The 15,390-nt window shown below is 43.0% G+C and overlaps 1 protein-coding gene across 1 annotated transcript in view; it reads left to right on the forward strand.

Annotated features, from left to right (window-relative positions):
* mtbp (MDM2 binding protein) overlaps nt 1-15,390 on the forward strand; it is a 30,351-nt gene that overhangs the window by 370 nt on the left and 14,591 nt on the right. Inside the window, exons 2-10 of the mRNA XM_084471426.1 lie at nt 378-461; nt 585-658; nt 1,277-1,428; nt 1,541-1,599; nt 3,699-3,843; nt 7,000-7,114; nt 8,769-8,876; nt 13,835-13,929; nt 15,271-15,337. Coding sequence (XP_084327552.1) covers nt 378-461; nt 585-658; nt 1,277-1,428; nt 1,541-1,599; nt 3,699-3,843; nt 7,000-7,114; nt 8,769-8,876; nt 13,835-13,929; nt 15,271-15,337 — 899 coding nt within the window. The remainder of the gene's footprint in view (nt 1-377; nt 462-584; nt 659-1,276; nt 1,429-1,540; nt 1,600-3,698; nt 3,844-6,999; nt 7,115-8,768; nt 8,877-13,834; nt 13,930-15,270; nt 15,338-15,390) is intronic.

Below are 15,390 nucleotides of genomic sequence, written 5' to 3' on the forward strand. Positions count from 1 at the left end.
TCATCACACTGGTACTGGGTCGCCAGTAATGATAGATACTGCTGTAGGTTATGTTATGTTACTCGGAATTTGTGAATATATGTTATTTGTGTGAGGGCCTTTTGTGGTCTACGAGTGACTGTTATGTTGTGTGCTCACTGTGGTACTGTGCTATTGTTATGATCCACTCAGTCCATGGAATGCACTATTTGCATTAGTTTTACTTGGGAATATATTTGTATTCATTATTTATGTTTTCTTACACATACACTATTTAGATGAAGTTTTCTTGCAGTTCTCCACATTACATTTTACTGCTCTCAGAGTTGTATAATTGTGCATGTAACAAATACAACTACTGCACTACTTGATTATACCTGCTCTGTCATTTATCCCAGCTTTGGAGAAAGTGAAGCAAATATATGAGGGACTAAGGGGCATCTCCTGTGACGAATCTCGACCGAGGGTCTCCGCGTTCCCAGGTAGGATTCTGTAGGCATACTTTGACTCTGCCAGTCTTACTTTTATGTCCAGCTTTCGTTTTTACTGTCAAACTTATTGTGTGAATATTTTCAAATCCCCTACCCCACTCTCATTTCCTCTAGCTTGTTCGCTTAGTGGCCCCCCATCAGGGCAGAGGTGGTTCTTTGCCATCCAGGCTATCCAGGGATTTCGTCAGGTAACTATGAAATTATATACAATATTTTTGTCCCACAGTCCGCCAGCAGGCAGTTATACCCCTGAACACTTGGAGAAACCTTCAAAGTATGTGTGTGGTTATAAATGCTTAATTAATAGTGTTAAAGTCAGTAGGAAGGACAGACTACTGGTTGTTCCTCTCCAAACTGAAATGTCCTGGTTTCGAGTCTTGACCTCTCCAGACCTTTTGTATTTGCTTCTTCTTTTTTTACTTTTCTTCTTTGACTATTATACGCTTAAGTTGTTCATAGGTCATGCTCTGATGCTGCCATGGCAACATGATTGCTGTACGACAATATGCATGCACTAGTATGTAGCAAGTTTACACATAGTGACTAGCCTTTATCACAAATACATCATTATCCTTATAGGATTAGAAGTAATATTTTATTTAAAATTATAAACCAAACACCATAATGTGACACATTTAAGAAGAGCTTGTGAAGAAGTGGCACATTGTGCACGACTCAGTGGAATTTGCTACCAAATTCAGAGGTGAATAACCTGAAGGGCTCTAATAACATCATTTGTGGCATGAATTTTACTTGAATTGAGTGTGTAGGTTCACAATGCCACTCTGTGCACATGTGTGTGTTAGTATTGCAGCTCAGAGTGGGAAGAGGGGCGACCAAGCCAACCGACGGGTGACAGTGAGGAGGAAAGCCCCAGCGCCTGGCAGCTGTGTCTCAGCTCTCTGCAGGACCAGGAAAGAGAAGGGGAGACACAGGATGAGCAGTCTGTACTGGCAGAGTAAGCTATTCTTTAATTTTTGTGCGTTGTGTGGGTATGCGTGCTAATGTGTGCGATCAAATTTATTTTCTCACAGTCTGTTCTCCTGATGTAAGTTTGGATGTCCTGACAGGTTGTTTGAGGAGGCAGCAGAAGGACTCCATCTCTTGTCAGACAAACTACCACCACCAGGTATGTAGAAAAAAAAAAGTAAGGTCTTTAACTACATCTGTCTGTTTTACATTCGCAAAACAATGCATTATCATTCCCCCTGAGGTACTTTTGGAGCTTTGGTTCTGTAGGCTCTGATAAGATGTGTAAAATAGCTGCAACGTTTATGAATAGTTGACTTTTAGAGCCACCTGGTGGAGCTGATCAACAATTACAAGGGGATGAGAACATGAACATATTTCTAACGTAAAAACTGTGAGCGCATTAAGCAGTGAACAGAGACCAGTAAGCTTGTCTCTACAATATAGTTTTGCATATAGTCACTAGTCACTTACTTTCTACTACTTGAAACTGTTTGGTGAAATAAACCCTGCTTATTGCAATGTCCAAAAGAGAACCCTATTAAAAACCTCTGAAGGTTGATTTTGGACCGGTGTGTTAGACATGCGTTTCCCCCACCCTCTGCTCCCTGATACACTGCGACGGTTCTGGTTGATCGTCAGGCCCAACGCCTTGCAGTACCCCTGGAGATGTTAACCTCATTCTGCTGTTCTAGTAGAGGTCACACATGGTCTGTGGTTGAAATCATTGTCATTCCTTAAGAAATGGGCTGTGTAATTGGATGGGTGGAAGAAAGTGACACTGTGTCTTGTCAAGTAGCAATTTCAGAAGATTTACTCACAATAACGTGGCGTAATAGTGTGTGAGCAAAATAAACCAATAGAATTGTTTTAAAATTTTTAAAAATTGTTTTTTATATAATGGGATGCATTTTAAATAGTGGAGAAGCATCGGTGTAGTGGCCCCGTGTTTCTGGTGGTTTAAGTGACAACATAAGAAAAAGCTTGAGGTACGAACAGAAGATCTATGAAAACAACCTAGACATTTAAGTACCGTCATAGTGCTGACACAGTACTTTAACTTAAGTTTAGGGGTGACAGGAACAGGAACAGGAACTCTTCCATGCTGTGTTTGGGACTCCAGGCCAATTTTTCAGCTATTAGACTTAAAGTCTGCCTCTCGTAATCCTTTAGGAATGGTGTTCTCTTCAAATGCTAAATCCACACTCCACTGGGCACTGGGACGGAATTGAGGCTCAGCCATTTATCCTTTTTAGATAAGCGTCAGAAATGTTATTTTGTTTAAGATGGAACATTGTTTTTTGTTTGTATTCCAGCACACACTTTCATCATTGTCATCATTGTCTCATTGTTTCATTGTCTGACTCTAGGGAGGAGTTTGTCATTGCTTTAATTCCCAAGTTTGTGTTGGTACAATAATTGTCCATATGGAGGTGGTTTAAAAAGACATTTGGAATATATATTTTGTGTTGAGGTGCATTTGATGCTCAGATCAAATCAAAATGTTGCATAATTAGTTTTTTTTTTTTTTTTTTTTTTAAAGATGACAAAACTAATTACTATGCGTGTATATATAAATAACTTGTACTAGTGGTTTATTATCAGCAATGGCAGACCTGCTGACTGCTATAGGTTAGCATTCAGGAACTAGAGCAGATTAAACACTCTTGACTAACCGTGCACTGTTATTGTTATCAACAACACGGCCTGCCAGAATGACCTTCCTGCCATCCTTCATGACCTCCTAATGCTGATAAGGAGATTGATTTATACACCATAAGTTATCTTAAAAATACATTAATATATTAAACCTGCACTATGTGACTTTCTACTGCAGATATGTGCGTCCATCCACAACTCAATCCATCAATGGAACTATTCTTTATAAATTGTTTTTATTACCCCCCACCACCACCTTGGGAAAATATCATACAACAGGCTAGAAAAGGATATAGGCAAGGCAACTTTATTTATATAGCACTTTTCATACATGAGGCAGACTCAAAGTGCTTCACATAGAAACATTGTCATACAATCAAATAAAATAATAGATAAGTAAAAGAAAACATATGCAAAGTTAAAAAAATGCATTGTCATGTAAACAGTCTCTCTGGTATCAGAGATACCAGAGAGACTGTTACCAGTGAGTTATAGCTATAGTTGTATAGCTATAGTTATATAGCTATAACTATAGCTCCATGTAACTCATGAACAGAGAGTACAGGTTTAAAAGTGTCCTGCGTGTTGTTCTGTGGCCAGGTAAAGCCCTGGTGGACGTGCTGGTGCTCTGCGGGGCTCCCCCGCCCCCCTCCCTGAGGGACCTGCTGCCTCTGATGGGTGCCCTCAAACACATGGGGTGCTGGCATTCGGCCAAGATCACCCTGGTGACCCTACACGCCGACGGGTGAGCAGCACATACAGCAATACACATGGACGTAGGGTTTGACCAGCAGTGTGCCGCTTACTGTATCATTGGGATTTTTCAGATTTTACATTTGCTCTGTGCCCAAAGTCGTTTGCGTGAATTCCTGAACTTTCTGAAGAGGAGTTGATAAACAATTGTCCAAGCTGTCATGTGTACCGGGGTTTTCTATTTTCCGGGAAATTTGACATTTTCTCTCCCCGCAAAGAATCTCTGGAATCCAGGGAACTGCATTTATTTTTGAGGTTTAACTTCAGCTACAGTCTAAATGCATTGGTCATATTTCTAGTAACACTAAATGCCAGAAGGAAATATATGCATAAACCTATGGGTTCGCAATCTGACCGCTTCAGTGTATTATTTGGTGATATTAATTATTATTTAGGCCAACAAACGGCCTTCATGTCCATCAACATTAGAATACACATAATGTAAACTTTTGTATGTATGTAGCTTGATCTTCACTTTCGCTGCAAGGATAATGAATGGCAAAAGTTCAGTGCCTGTGATTCGTCTTTGTTAAAGTAAGTCATTTCGTCATTTTCAATGTCATTCCAATAAGCTGAGACGGATTCAATGTTCTGTTAGTGAATGCTACTGGTGCAAGCCTTCTGTAAAAGCCAAACAGCATGAGACATATTAATAAAGTCAATCATCACCCAAAGTCAACAGACCAATTTACTTCAGCATTGCAAACAACTGACGCTACAGGGGATTGAATATGGCTTAAATATATAAATACATATATAAATATATAAATACAAAATCTAGTGCATAATCACACCAAATATGCTATGGCCTATTTTAAATAAAACAGACAGCGGGAACAAAATGGAAGGGGAACAAAATGGAATACAATAATAATATACCTAAAACCAGCATTTACTGCTTTCTCCAATGCTTCTCATCTTCAAACCTTGAAACTATACCTGGCAATCACCCAGAATGGAAGGAGAAGTTTGTATGGGCCGGCTTTTTCCCAGAACCCCCTGCTTCTCGGGACGTTCATTGGAAGCACAGTATCTGGCGGATCTTTCATAGACGTTTTTGTTACGCTTCCTGAGATTCAATATTGTGTTTCATTCTGTTTTTATATTCATATTTACCATTCTTGGAAGCATATCAGAAGAGGTCATTAATATAACAAGGACATGCTCCGTCTATGGGGAATGTTTTGTTTTCCCCAAACTGTACGAGCAGTGCCATCTGTTCATGGAGAGGCCCATTCTGGTTTTGTTTGTGCTTTAAGAAATGTTTGACTTCAGTCCATTAGTCTGGCTTGAGTCAAGCTAATTAACACGTGTAAATGAGTTGGAAATATTGGAAAGGGTTAGGATTAGTTAATTTTTTCAGCTTCCGCTGCATTTTTATTATTGTCTGATCAAAAATGGATAACCTTTTTAAAGGTCCCATAACATGCCACCAGGTGTGGTGTGATTAGCCGTTACAAGCCGTTTTGTCTCTTATGACATCACAGGTGGGCATGTCCACCAAGATGTGTGCTGGATAGATCAGTCTACCAGCCTACCCAGTGGACTGTAGCAAACGTTACTCATCTATCCGTCATAACAGATGTCATAACAGACAGAATTTCAAAACGACTTAAGCCACTTAAGTGTGATTAGCCACGTAATGGCTAATCACACCACACCTGGTGGCATGTCATGGAACCTTTAATCTAACACAAAATAGGAAGAGACAAGGTCATATAATGCAGTTTGTCTAGTACTGTGGCCTACATTTTAAATGCAAGTCCACAACCAACCCTTCCTTTCAAGCCCGAATAGTTATATCCACGCAAAGTGTGAACTTTGGTTCCATTCCCTTTAGCATGCCTATCAAGCAACGGATCCAAATCCTTAAAGATCCCATGGCATGCTACTTTATGGATGCTTATATATAGGTGTTAGTGAGCCCCTAATACACTATTTGAAGATGTTCAAGAAATTCAGCCTTGGTGCAGAATTACAGCCACTACGAGCCAGTCCCACAATGAGCTCTCCACAAACGTGACGTTTTTAGAGGCGGGTCAAGGTGGAGGGTGGGGGTGTGGCCCTGAGCAGCTTGGTCATGGTACCATGCGCTAGTGTTTACAGTGGAACACTGAACACTCCGGGTGCTCCGGCGGGAGTCCTGGAGCTCTATATATAAATAATATCATATTATATTTATATATATATATATATATATATATTATCATGGTCAAAAGCTGTTTTTGCCTCCGGATGATTGATGAATGATTATGAATCTCAAACGACTGCATCGGGTTCTCAGACGTCTCTGGTTCTTCCACTTCCACGTCAATATTAAGTACAGACTGAACCGTGAAATGGAGGAGAAGGGGATTGGTGCCCGTGGTTGTCTCCCACCGGAGTCCCGCTGCCCGCTGCCGCGGCACAACAGGCGGCGGGCAGCGGGACTCCGGCGGGAGACAACCCCGGGCAACGGGCAGCGTTCAGCGGGCAGCGGGGCTCCGGCGGCCAATCCTGGGCAACAATCCCTTTCTTCTCCATGTCGCGGTTCCCAATTCCTTCTCAACCATGGCCGAGATAACCCCCACTACGAGTCTCGTTGTGGAAATACCAGAGACCTCAGAGAACCCGACGCAGTCTAATCTTTTCACCAAATGGGAGCTTTATGCAAGCTTGCGTTATTGTGTTGTGTGTTATGCGCCATAACACCAACAGCAGAACGGTTATCCAAATAACAAAGAACACTTGCGTTACAGTGTGTGTATTCACACACACACACACACACACACACATGTGGTGCTCACACGGTCCTAGCTCATTGTTTCATTGGCGGGCCAAATTCTCTGGCCGGGCCAAGCAGAGAAAGGGGAGGTAACCTGGCCCCATATGACGACATGGGGCCAGATCCCAAATCTTTTGTTGCGTTTGAGCGTTCATTTTTTCAGGCGGAGCAAGATACCTACTGCTCGTTTTACACCTAACGCAATTTTTAGCTACTGGGGGACCATAGGCAGGCTAGGGGAACTCATATTAATGTTAGAAAACCTCATGAAGTGAAAATTTCATGTCATGGGACCTTTAACACAATCATATTGTTTGGAACCTAGCCTCTGTGATCCCTTCATGAGTACAGCTGAAAACCCAAACCTTATTATTTTGTTTGCAGGTGGCAGAGCGTGGCTTCCTCTCTGAGTGCCGCTGTGGTGGGGCCTGCCGAGCTGGACAGCTGCACAGACCACAGGGAGCAGTGGAGAGGAGCTCTGCTTATCAGGGAGAAAAAGGTAGGCCGCTCACTTGAGGGCACCTCATCGTTCAGTCGAGGTGCAGGTTGAGTCAGCTGGCAAAGCCCTTTGTTGTATTTGCCGTCTCGAAGGGCCACGGGCTAACGCTCAAGGCTGCTACGCACTGGCCCAACCGTTTGCCATCTAAAACGTTTAGGGAGTCAAAGACGATTTCGGGAACAAATGTTTTCTGTGTGTTCAGCAGTGTTGGAAGCTTTTGGACACATAACTGCTTGTAACCCCAACCACACACCACTGGTGAACAGGCAATGCCAGAGAGTAACCCTGCATAAAATAACCTTTCTGTGCCACCTTGTGGCCACCCATGGTAGTGCGCCTCTCCCTAGTTGCCGGTGACCTCTGCTGCTAGGACATGAAGGGCATGGTTAGCATTATGGATTTAGTCTTAAGTAAAGGGGTTTGACATGAATAGAGGGGGCTGATTGAAAATGAATACAAACTATAAAGGGCATGCTAAGCGGAATGAATGGAGGTTAGTCCATGTGGTGCATGTTAAACTGCTCTGCCCTGCCAGAGCCACCTCTCACCTGACCTTGAAAGAAGATTGTTTGAGGAGGGGAGAAGAAAACCAAGCTTAATAATTATTTATTAGAATAAAGTGTGTGTGTGTGTGTGTGTGTGTGTGTGTGTGTGTGTGTGTGTGTGTGTGTGTGTGTGTGTGTGTGTGTGTGTGTGTGTGTGTGTGTGTGTGTGTGTGTGTGTGTGTGTGTGTGAGAGATTTTTTTACTAGTTTTTTTTACTTTGAGCTCACACATCGATTAAAAACATAATCATGTATATTCAGTGCACTCCGCCTATTTCCTGTCTCGGCCTGATACGGGTTCGCCCTGTAGTGACTCCGCTTCGGGGACTCTGCCTCCGTCCAGCTCCCGCAGTGAACCCAAGCAACTGTAAGAGCGGCAAAGAGACTCTCCCCTTTCCCTTAACTCTTGTCTACAAAAGTCTACCTGCTTGAGCAGGAAAACGCCCACAGCTTTTCAGAATTGCGTCAGTCTCCGCTACCACACTCCCGGCCATTTCCAAAGTTTTCGCGCCATCGCTCCCTCGTTCTCGGGTTGAGCGGGCGATGCTGAGGGAAGCAGACAGCCTCTTAGCGTCCCTGCCGGGGTGACCTTTTCACTCGGCGTGCTTTTAAGGAGTGACAGCCGCCCGGGCAGCCCCGCCAGTCGATCAGCTTTGGCGTCACCTCGGGAGAGCGCTGTGGAACAACGAAGAATTCCCCCCCCCAACGGCGAATGCAAAGGAGCCGGCCGGGAATAAAGCTCTCCCGTGCTACGCCGAGGCGCTACCCTATATGACAAGTGACGGCTGCAGGTGTGTGTCACTGAGCGTGTCCGGTCGTTCAGTCCGTGTGGGGCGGATGTGTGGCAGTGTGGCAATCCACTGTAGAGAGTGGTATGAGTTAGATGCGGAGAATAAATCTTCTCAATACATTTATTGATTCATTAAGTTGAACCATCGCGTGTCTCTCTCCCTGTCTCTCCCTGTCACTGTCTCTCTCTCTCTCTCTCGCTCTCTCTGTCTCTCTCTCTATCTCTGTCCCTGTCTCTCTCCCTGTCTCTCCCTGTCTCTGTCTCTCTATCTCTGTCCCTGTCTCTCTCCCTGTCTCTCTCCCTGTCTCTCACTCTCTCAGTGTGCTTCAGAGCTGAGGTTCGAGGGCTTCTCCCTCCGTACTGCAGAGGGTGAAGGGGCGTCCGGGTGCTCCTCCTACGGCCCTGCTGGCCAGCGCCTGCAACCCGAGGTGAGTCTGAACGAGTCCGTTGGCTGGACGGATGCCAGTTCTCTCTCTCTCTCTCTCTCTCTCTCTCTCTCTCTCTCTCTCTCTCTCTCTCTCTCTCTCTCTCTCTCTCTCTCTCTCTCTCTCTCTCTCTCTCTGTCTCTGTCTCTGTCTCTCTCTCTCTCTCTCTCTCGCTCTCTCTCTCTCTCTCTCTCTCTGTTGTTTTGGAGCGTGCTTAATGTGATCCCTTGGTTGTTTTTATTGTAGACAAAACATATTTCTCTGGGATTGTTTTTTTTTTTTTTTTTCCATTTTCATACTCCTTTTGTTGTGATAAATGCCAATCTCATTTAAAAAACAGACAACACTTGGTAGTTCTTATAAAAATGAAAAGCGTTTGACAATTGTTCTGCTTACCCTGAAGACATTCCCCCCCGGAGTCTGACTCACACGTGTGTGTGAGTTCTGCACATAACACATAACAAGTGTTCTTATACTTGGTATGTACACTGTAGCCGTCTAGGGGAAACAGGCGACAAGTGACAGGATTGTAATCGAGCACAACTTGTCGGACATTCTGACGTAGCGGCCCCCTCCGGTTGTGTACATAGCAAAGGTTTCAGTGATACATCACCGCCCGGCTCTGACCAGTAGATCATTGGCTGCAGCATGTGTCAACCTCACACAACGTCCAGTAAAATGTATTTTGTGTTCAATAAAATTAACATTGATTTCTAGTCTTCCAAGAGGATACCTCAGTGGAATTGTGTGATTGGCCTACGGTCTAAAACACCAAAATTCAGGCACACATCAGAGGTGATAATACACGAAATGAAAAAAACTAAACCTAATTGTCCGTTTACACAGTTGTATGCACAAGCACTCACATGTGAGCATGTGAGCTGTTTACAAACACATGTTTACACGCATACAAAACAAGCCACACCACCAGAGCAGTCGCAAGTGAATACCGCTGCTAATGACATGATTAACAATATTGTTGTGTTCATCATAAACATTGTATATGTCTGTATACATTATGTGTAACTGTCGCCTGTTTCCAAGGATTTCTTTACTATGAAGATAACGTGTGTGTGTGTGTGTGTGTGTGTGTGTGTGTGTGTGTGTGTGTGTGTGTGTGTGTGTGTGTGTGTGTGTGTGTGTGTGTGTGTGTGTGTGTGTGTGTGTGTGTGTGTGTGTGAGAAAGTACTATGTATTCAAGCCAGAGTACTGAATGACCGCAGGTGGGTTATTCATGCGATAAGGTGTAACAGTGTGTGTTTCTGTGCATGTGTGTTGAAGAGAAAGGTATTTCATTAGATCTGCACCCTGCCAGATGGCTGTGTTCTGGCACCGAATGACGGGTACATACTCTTGACAGTCTTCTCAACCACCTTCAATTGAATACCTTTTCCCTTGTGGATGAGCTGTTTATGTCATTTGTAACATTAGACAGAAAGACATATACACACAGACACATACACACTCACAGCCTCAAACCAGGGATGATTTGCTCTGTGTGCAAGTCTGAACACTTTGACAGTTATGTATGTGTTGTCTGTATTTCTTTGCCCCACGGTCTATACCCTAAATACGCTGTTTAGGAGTGATTTTAAAGAGTCCTCTCAAGTGATGAGACAGGAAAAATATCCTATTTAAATGCATGGTGAGCTGTTTTAAATGCATTGCTTTCATTTTTTGGTAAGTGGTTGTGGAAGATGGGGCTCACTCGAGGGGTTGAAACCAAAACCAAACGTAATTCTATTTGAAGTGTGGGAGAAGGGAAATAAGGGAGCAAAGATGATGGGTTGTAATTCTTCCTATTTCTTCGGCCAGCGACCAATGTGGGAAGACCGCCACAGAGGCAAGGGAGTGAGACGCAGTAGGTAGGCCGGGAGTGGGCAGGTCATGGGAGTGAGACGCAGTAGATAGGCTGGGAGTGTGCGGGTCATGGGAGTGAGACGCAGTGGGTAGGCTGGGGCTGTGGGCGGGTCACGGGAGTGAGACGCATCGTCCGGCTGATGACCTGTATCGGTGGCTTTGAATATGTGCTGATAATGCTGATGAGAAATACGTTGGTATACAGATTCCACTATCATTTTGATCATGCAAGTCCTTTTGTTTCATTATTATTATTATTATTATTATTATTATTATTATTATTAGGTATTCACAGAGTATCTGTGGATGCCTAGTTGTCATTTATCTGCTTGCTGAACAATTTTGCCTCTTGGACCCATAATGGCCGTCTACGTTCCCAAAATGTCGTACCCATGCTCTATGGACACGCCCCACACCCCCCCATATTCTTAATTAAAAATGGCAGTTTTATAAGGAAATCTAAATTGTTCAATATTCAATCAATGAAAATTCCACTTGAGAAGTGGGTCAGTGGCTGGAAACTTCTTGGGGACATAGAGGCCACCCGCCCTAAAGAACTGTGCCAGGTTTTGGGTCGATATTAAAAAAAGAAAAAAAAACTTTGAATAAATGCTAAGCTATGTGCTCAGACTCGATAACAAGTCTGCTTCAGACGCCTTCTGGAAACTGTCCATGCACATAGAGGACGTATCCCTTAACATGTGTTGAAAGTTTTGTGTTTATCTCTTTATCCTCCTACCGACGTCACAGTGTCAATTAGAGTAATTGCTCTTAAGCATAATGCACCACTGTGCCTGCAGAAGGCCCAGAATCTGTGTGTGTGTGTGTGTGTTTTTTTTTTTTTCTTTTCCTCGGGGTGTGAAAAAGACCCAATTGCTCAAAATCAAAGATATATATGTATACCTCCCGTGACGGCTTGCACTCAGAGTTGTTTTTATTATTGATGCTTTTCCTCTCTTACAGTAAATTTAAAACATCCAACACAGACTATATGAATCCAGTGTACCTAACCACCAAGGCAGAAACAAGGGTTTTTTCATGATTTGCAACTACCTTGTCTGTCTAGCTGTGAATCATTTTGTATGATTATAGAAACATTTGGGAGTGTTTAGCATGTGCATCGCCACCTCTTCTTTGGTCTATTGAAGTCGAGCCCTATAACTAGTCCATTGGAGAATTGCAAAAGCACAATTGTTCCCGCTCCCTGCCTCTATGGCCCTGATCTCATTGAAACCCTGCTGCCGGGCAGCCAGGGATCAGCTGTCCCTTTTATCATGGACCAAACGAGACAAAGATCTCCTTCCATCATCGTGAGTGACAAGCTCTGAGAGTAGCCCCATGTTTTATTGATCCAACCCTAAAAAACAATGTGAAACATAAATAATTGATTGACAGCAGAGCGCTTTTAGAATGTGTTGCCGTTTGCATGCCTTTGTTCCCACACCAGTGTTTATAAATGATTATTGTGCATCAACAAGTCGATGGGTTTATTTATTTTTATTCAAGGGACATTATTGCTGCTTTTGTCAGTGCAATTTTTTGTCTTTCTCCGAGAGCTCGCGGTAAAGTTTTGTACAAGATGTCCTCACACGGGGTTACTGTAGTACCTTTTTTATCTTTTAACAATGCGAGAAAATAATCAATAAGTGGATTTTGTCATATTGTCATTTCAAGGTTTTGTGTTTAACTAGTTGGAATTTAAGGTAATTTATGGCACAACATTTTTTTTTTTTATTGCTCTCCTGAACCCCCTTTTTACTTCTTACCCGCTCCCTACATGACAAGAAAAGCTACAGGATTCAATTAGTGTGGACGCGGTGTGGGAGAATGCGTGTGTGACTGGGAGACACAGCCAGGCGCACACAGGCGCTGATGCAATCTAGTAACAGTGACAGGGATTGAATGGTCATTCCAGTATCGTCCTGTGTTCCCCCATCAAAGTAAATTGGCAGCGAGTTTGGCTCCGCTTCAACAGTTCCCAATCTTCTGGGCTTGTCTTGAGGGCCTGCGAGATTGATCTCTATCTAATTTTCTCTGGGTTGCTATTCACCTTTTTATATATTTATTTTTTAATATATTTATTTATTACCCTGGCTCGCCGCTTGCCGCCTCCTTTCAGTTTTTTTCTGTGTATAAAGTTTGTTGGATGTATAGAGAGTGTAATGCACAGAGCTACCCTGCACATTGTTAGTGATGCACGCACAGCAGGCGAGAGGGCTTCAACAAAGCTGACATGGTAGTCTGAAGGGGCAGGGGGCTGCGTGTCAAGGTTGATAGCTGTGCGTGTTAGGTTCATGCCCGTCAAACTCAAACTTTACTCTGGACTAGTAAGCAGTGGCGGTTTTAGGCATGGGCGACGCGGGCATTACAGGGGGGGCGGCACGACCACACAAGAAAAAAAATTATCCCCCCCCCGTCAACAACTTCGGGGGGGGGGGGCGCACGGAGTGGATTTCGCCCGGGGTGTAATTCAATGTAGAACCGCTACTGCTAGTAAGACAATCACATGCTGTTTTTAATTGGCAACTTGGAACAAAGTGAAATGTGACACTCTCTGTTAAACCATGCCTAAAGCAGATGCTACCTAAGTAAGTGTCCATAGAGTTTATGTCTGGGTAGCTCTCCTCTTGGGCTTTTATTGTGAAAGTCAATCGTGCATTTTTCATACAGTCACTCAGATCTTTAACTTTTCAGGCTAGAATGGGAGCTACAACACAAACACTGTACTTATGCTTATACACGCATGGTCCTTTAAAGTATGTGTATCACCTTAGTCCAACTCCTTACAAAGTGGTAACAAGTATTAACATGTCTTTATGAAACCATAAAGACATTTAAAGTAGTAATTTTCAGATTTATTATTGTTTCTTAAAGGGCCTTAATCCATTGAAAGAGATTTAAATGATGAATTGTATTTGTGTGCAAAGATGCATGTATACAGTACAACAGAATCCCAAAAACTAAAACAAATAAGCTGTGATGATTAATAAAATGCTATGGGATGTGGAAAGGCTAAGATGGCTAACATATTTGTTGGCTACTTGCATGCATCTCTCTCACCGACCCCCTCATTATAATCCAGTGTCGCTCTTCATCCCTAGGTCTTCCATTACTACAGGAATGTGTTGGACCTGATGCAGATGGTCTCCCTCAAAGAACTACCCGCCTTTCTGCTGTCCAACACAGAGTTCCAGCTGTATCCTGAAGCTGTGTGTGTGTGTGTGTGTGTGTGTGTGTGTGTGTGTGTGTGTGTGTGTGTGTGTGTGTGTGTGTGTGTGTGTGTGTGTGTGTGTGTGTGTGTGTGTGTGTGTGTGTGTGTGTGTGTGTGTGTGTGTGTGTGTGGTGGGGCAGCCTATTTTCTGTATGCAAAATAAATGTGCGAAGATCCACGCTTTTATTGTGGTATATTTACCACAAGCATTTTTTTTCATTTCCACCCCACTGACTAAAGTGATCTATTTCTTTTACAAAATGGTTACGTATGTATGGCGAAATGAAAGTCATAGACACCCTCAATTTTGAAAAAGTGAGAAAGTCGGAAAAGCATTTTTTTTTTTTAAATACATAAAAGTAGTCCCTCTTGGCTGCCTGAAAAGTGTACAGCGGTTGCTATGCAACACACTGTAGCGTCCTTCAGAGAGAAGGCTAGAGACGGTAGCTTGGTTCACCGGCAATTTAGCCTACTCACTGTGTGCTTAGTTCACTCACCATCTGCCTATTGCTTTACAACATTTCCACCCTCTCCATCAATCAACATATTTTTAGGCTGTTAATTAACTACATTAACTATGCTATTGCTTTTATATATAAATAAACAACAGTTCAAGTTAGGCACAGAGTGATACGGAACTCCGTAAACTGAATGGGCATCATAGCTGTGTGTGTATACGCTTATACAACAGTTAGGAACCAATCAGATCGCTTGATTTAAGCCACCCGTTTTATAAATTTACATGGTGAGTGAACTGCTCGATAGTAGGCTAAATTTCCGGCGAACCAAGCTACCGCCTCTAGCCTTCTCTCTGAAGGACACTAGTGTGTTGCATAGCAACCGCCACGCACTTTGTAGGCAGCCAGGAGGGACTACATTTTTGTATTTGTTAAAAAAATACTTTTCAGACTTTCTCGTTTTTTCAAAATTGATGGTGTCTATGACTTTCATTTCGCCATACTTACATAACCGTTTTATAAAAGCAATAGATCACTTCAGTCAGTGAAATGTTCTCATTATACCACAGTCAAGGGGGTCGCCCCTTAATTGCTGTATAATGAGAACATTCCACAGCCTGTTGTGATCTATTGCTTAAGTAATTTTGTCACTCCAACAGTCCCTCTCACCCCCGTTTTCAGAGTCGATAAATCATACAGCATCATTTGTTTTTGTAAAAGATCAGCAGATCATCTCAGTGATAAAAATAATAATAATTTAAATAATTTTTCGGCCTTATTACAACAATTTATAATAAAAGTCCCAGAATTTCCATAGTTGAGGCGAACCTTTTCAGGCGGTGTATAGTTCCTTAATTCACGAGCACAGTCGTGTGTATGGGAAGTCCAAGAGGTGCAAGCTTCTGTTGGATCAGCTGTCCTCACTGCATGGAGAGGTAACTGCTCCCTCTCATGATTTACTTGGCCTTTTATTGCTTAAAGGGGTGAT

The sequence above is a fragment of the Micromesistius poutassou genome, assembly GCF_964030765.1.
Source record: "Micromesistius poutassou genome assembly, chromosome: 8".
NCBI classification, from domain to species: Eukaryota; Metazoa; Chordata; class Actinopteri; order Gadiformes; family Gadidae; genus Micromesistius; species Micromesistius poutassou.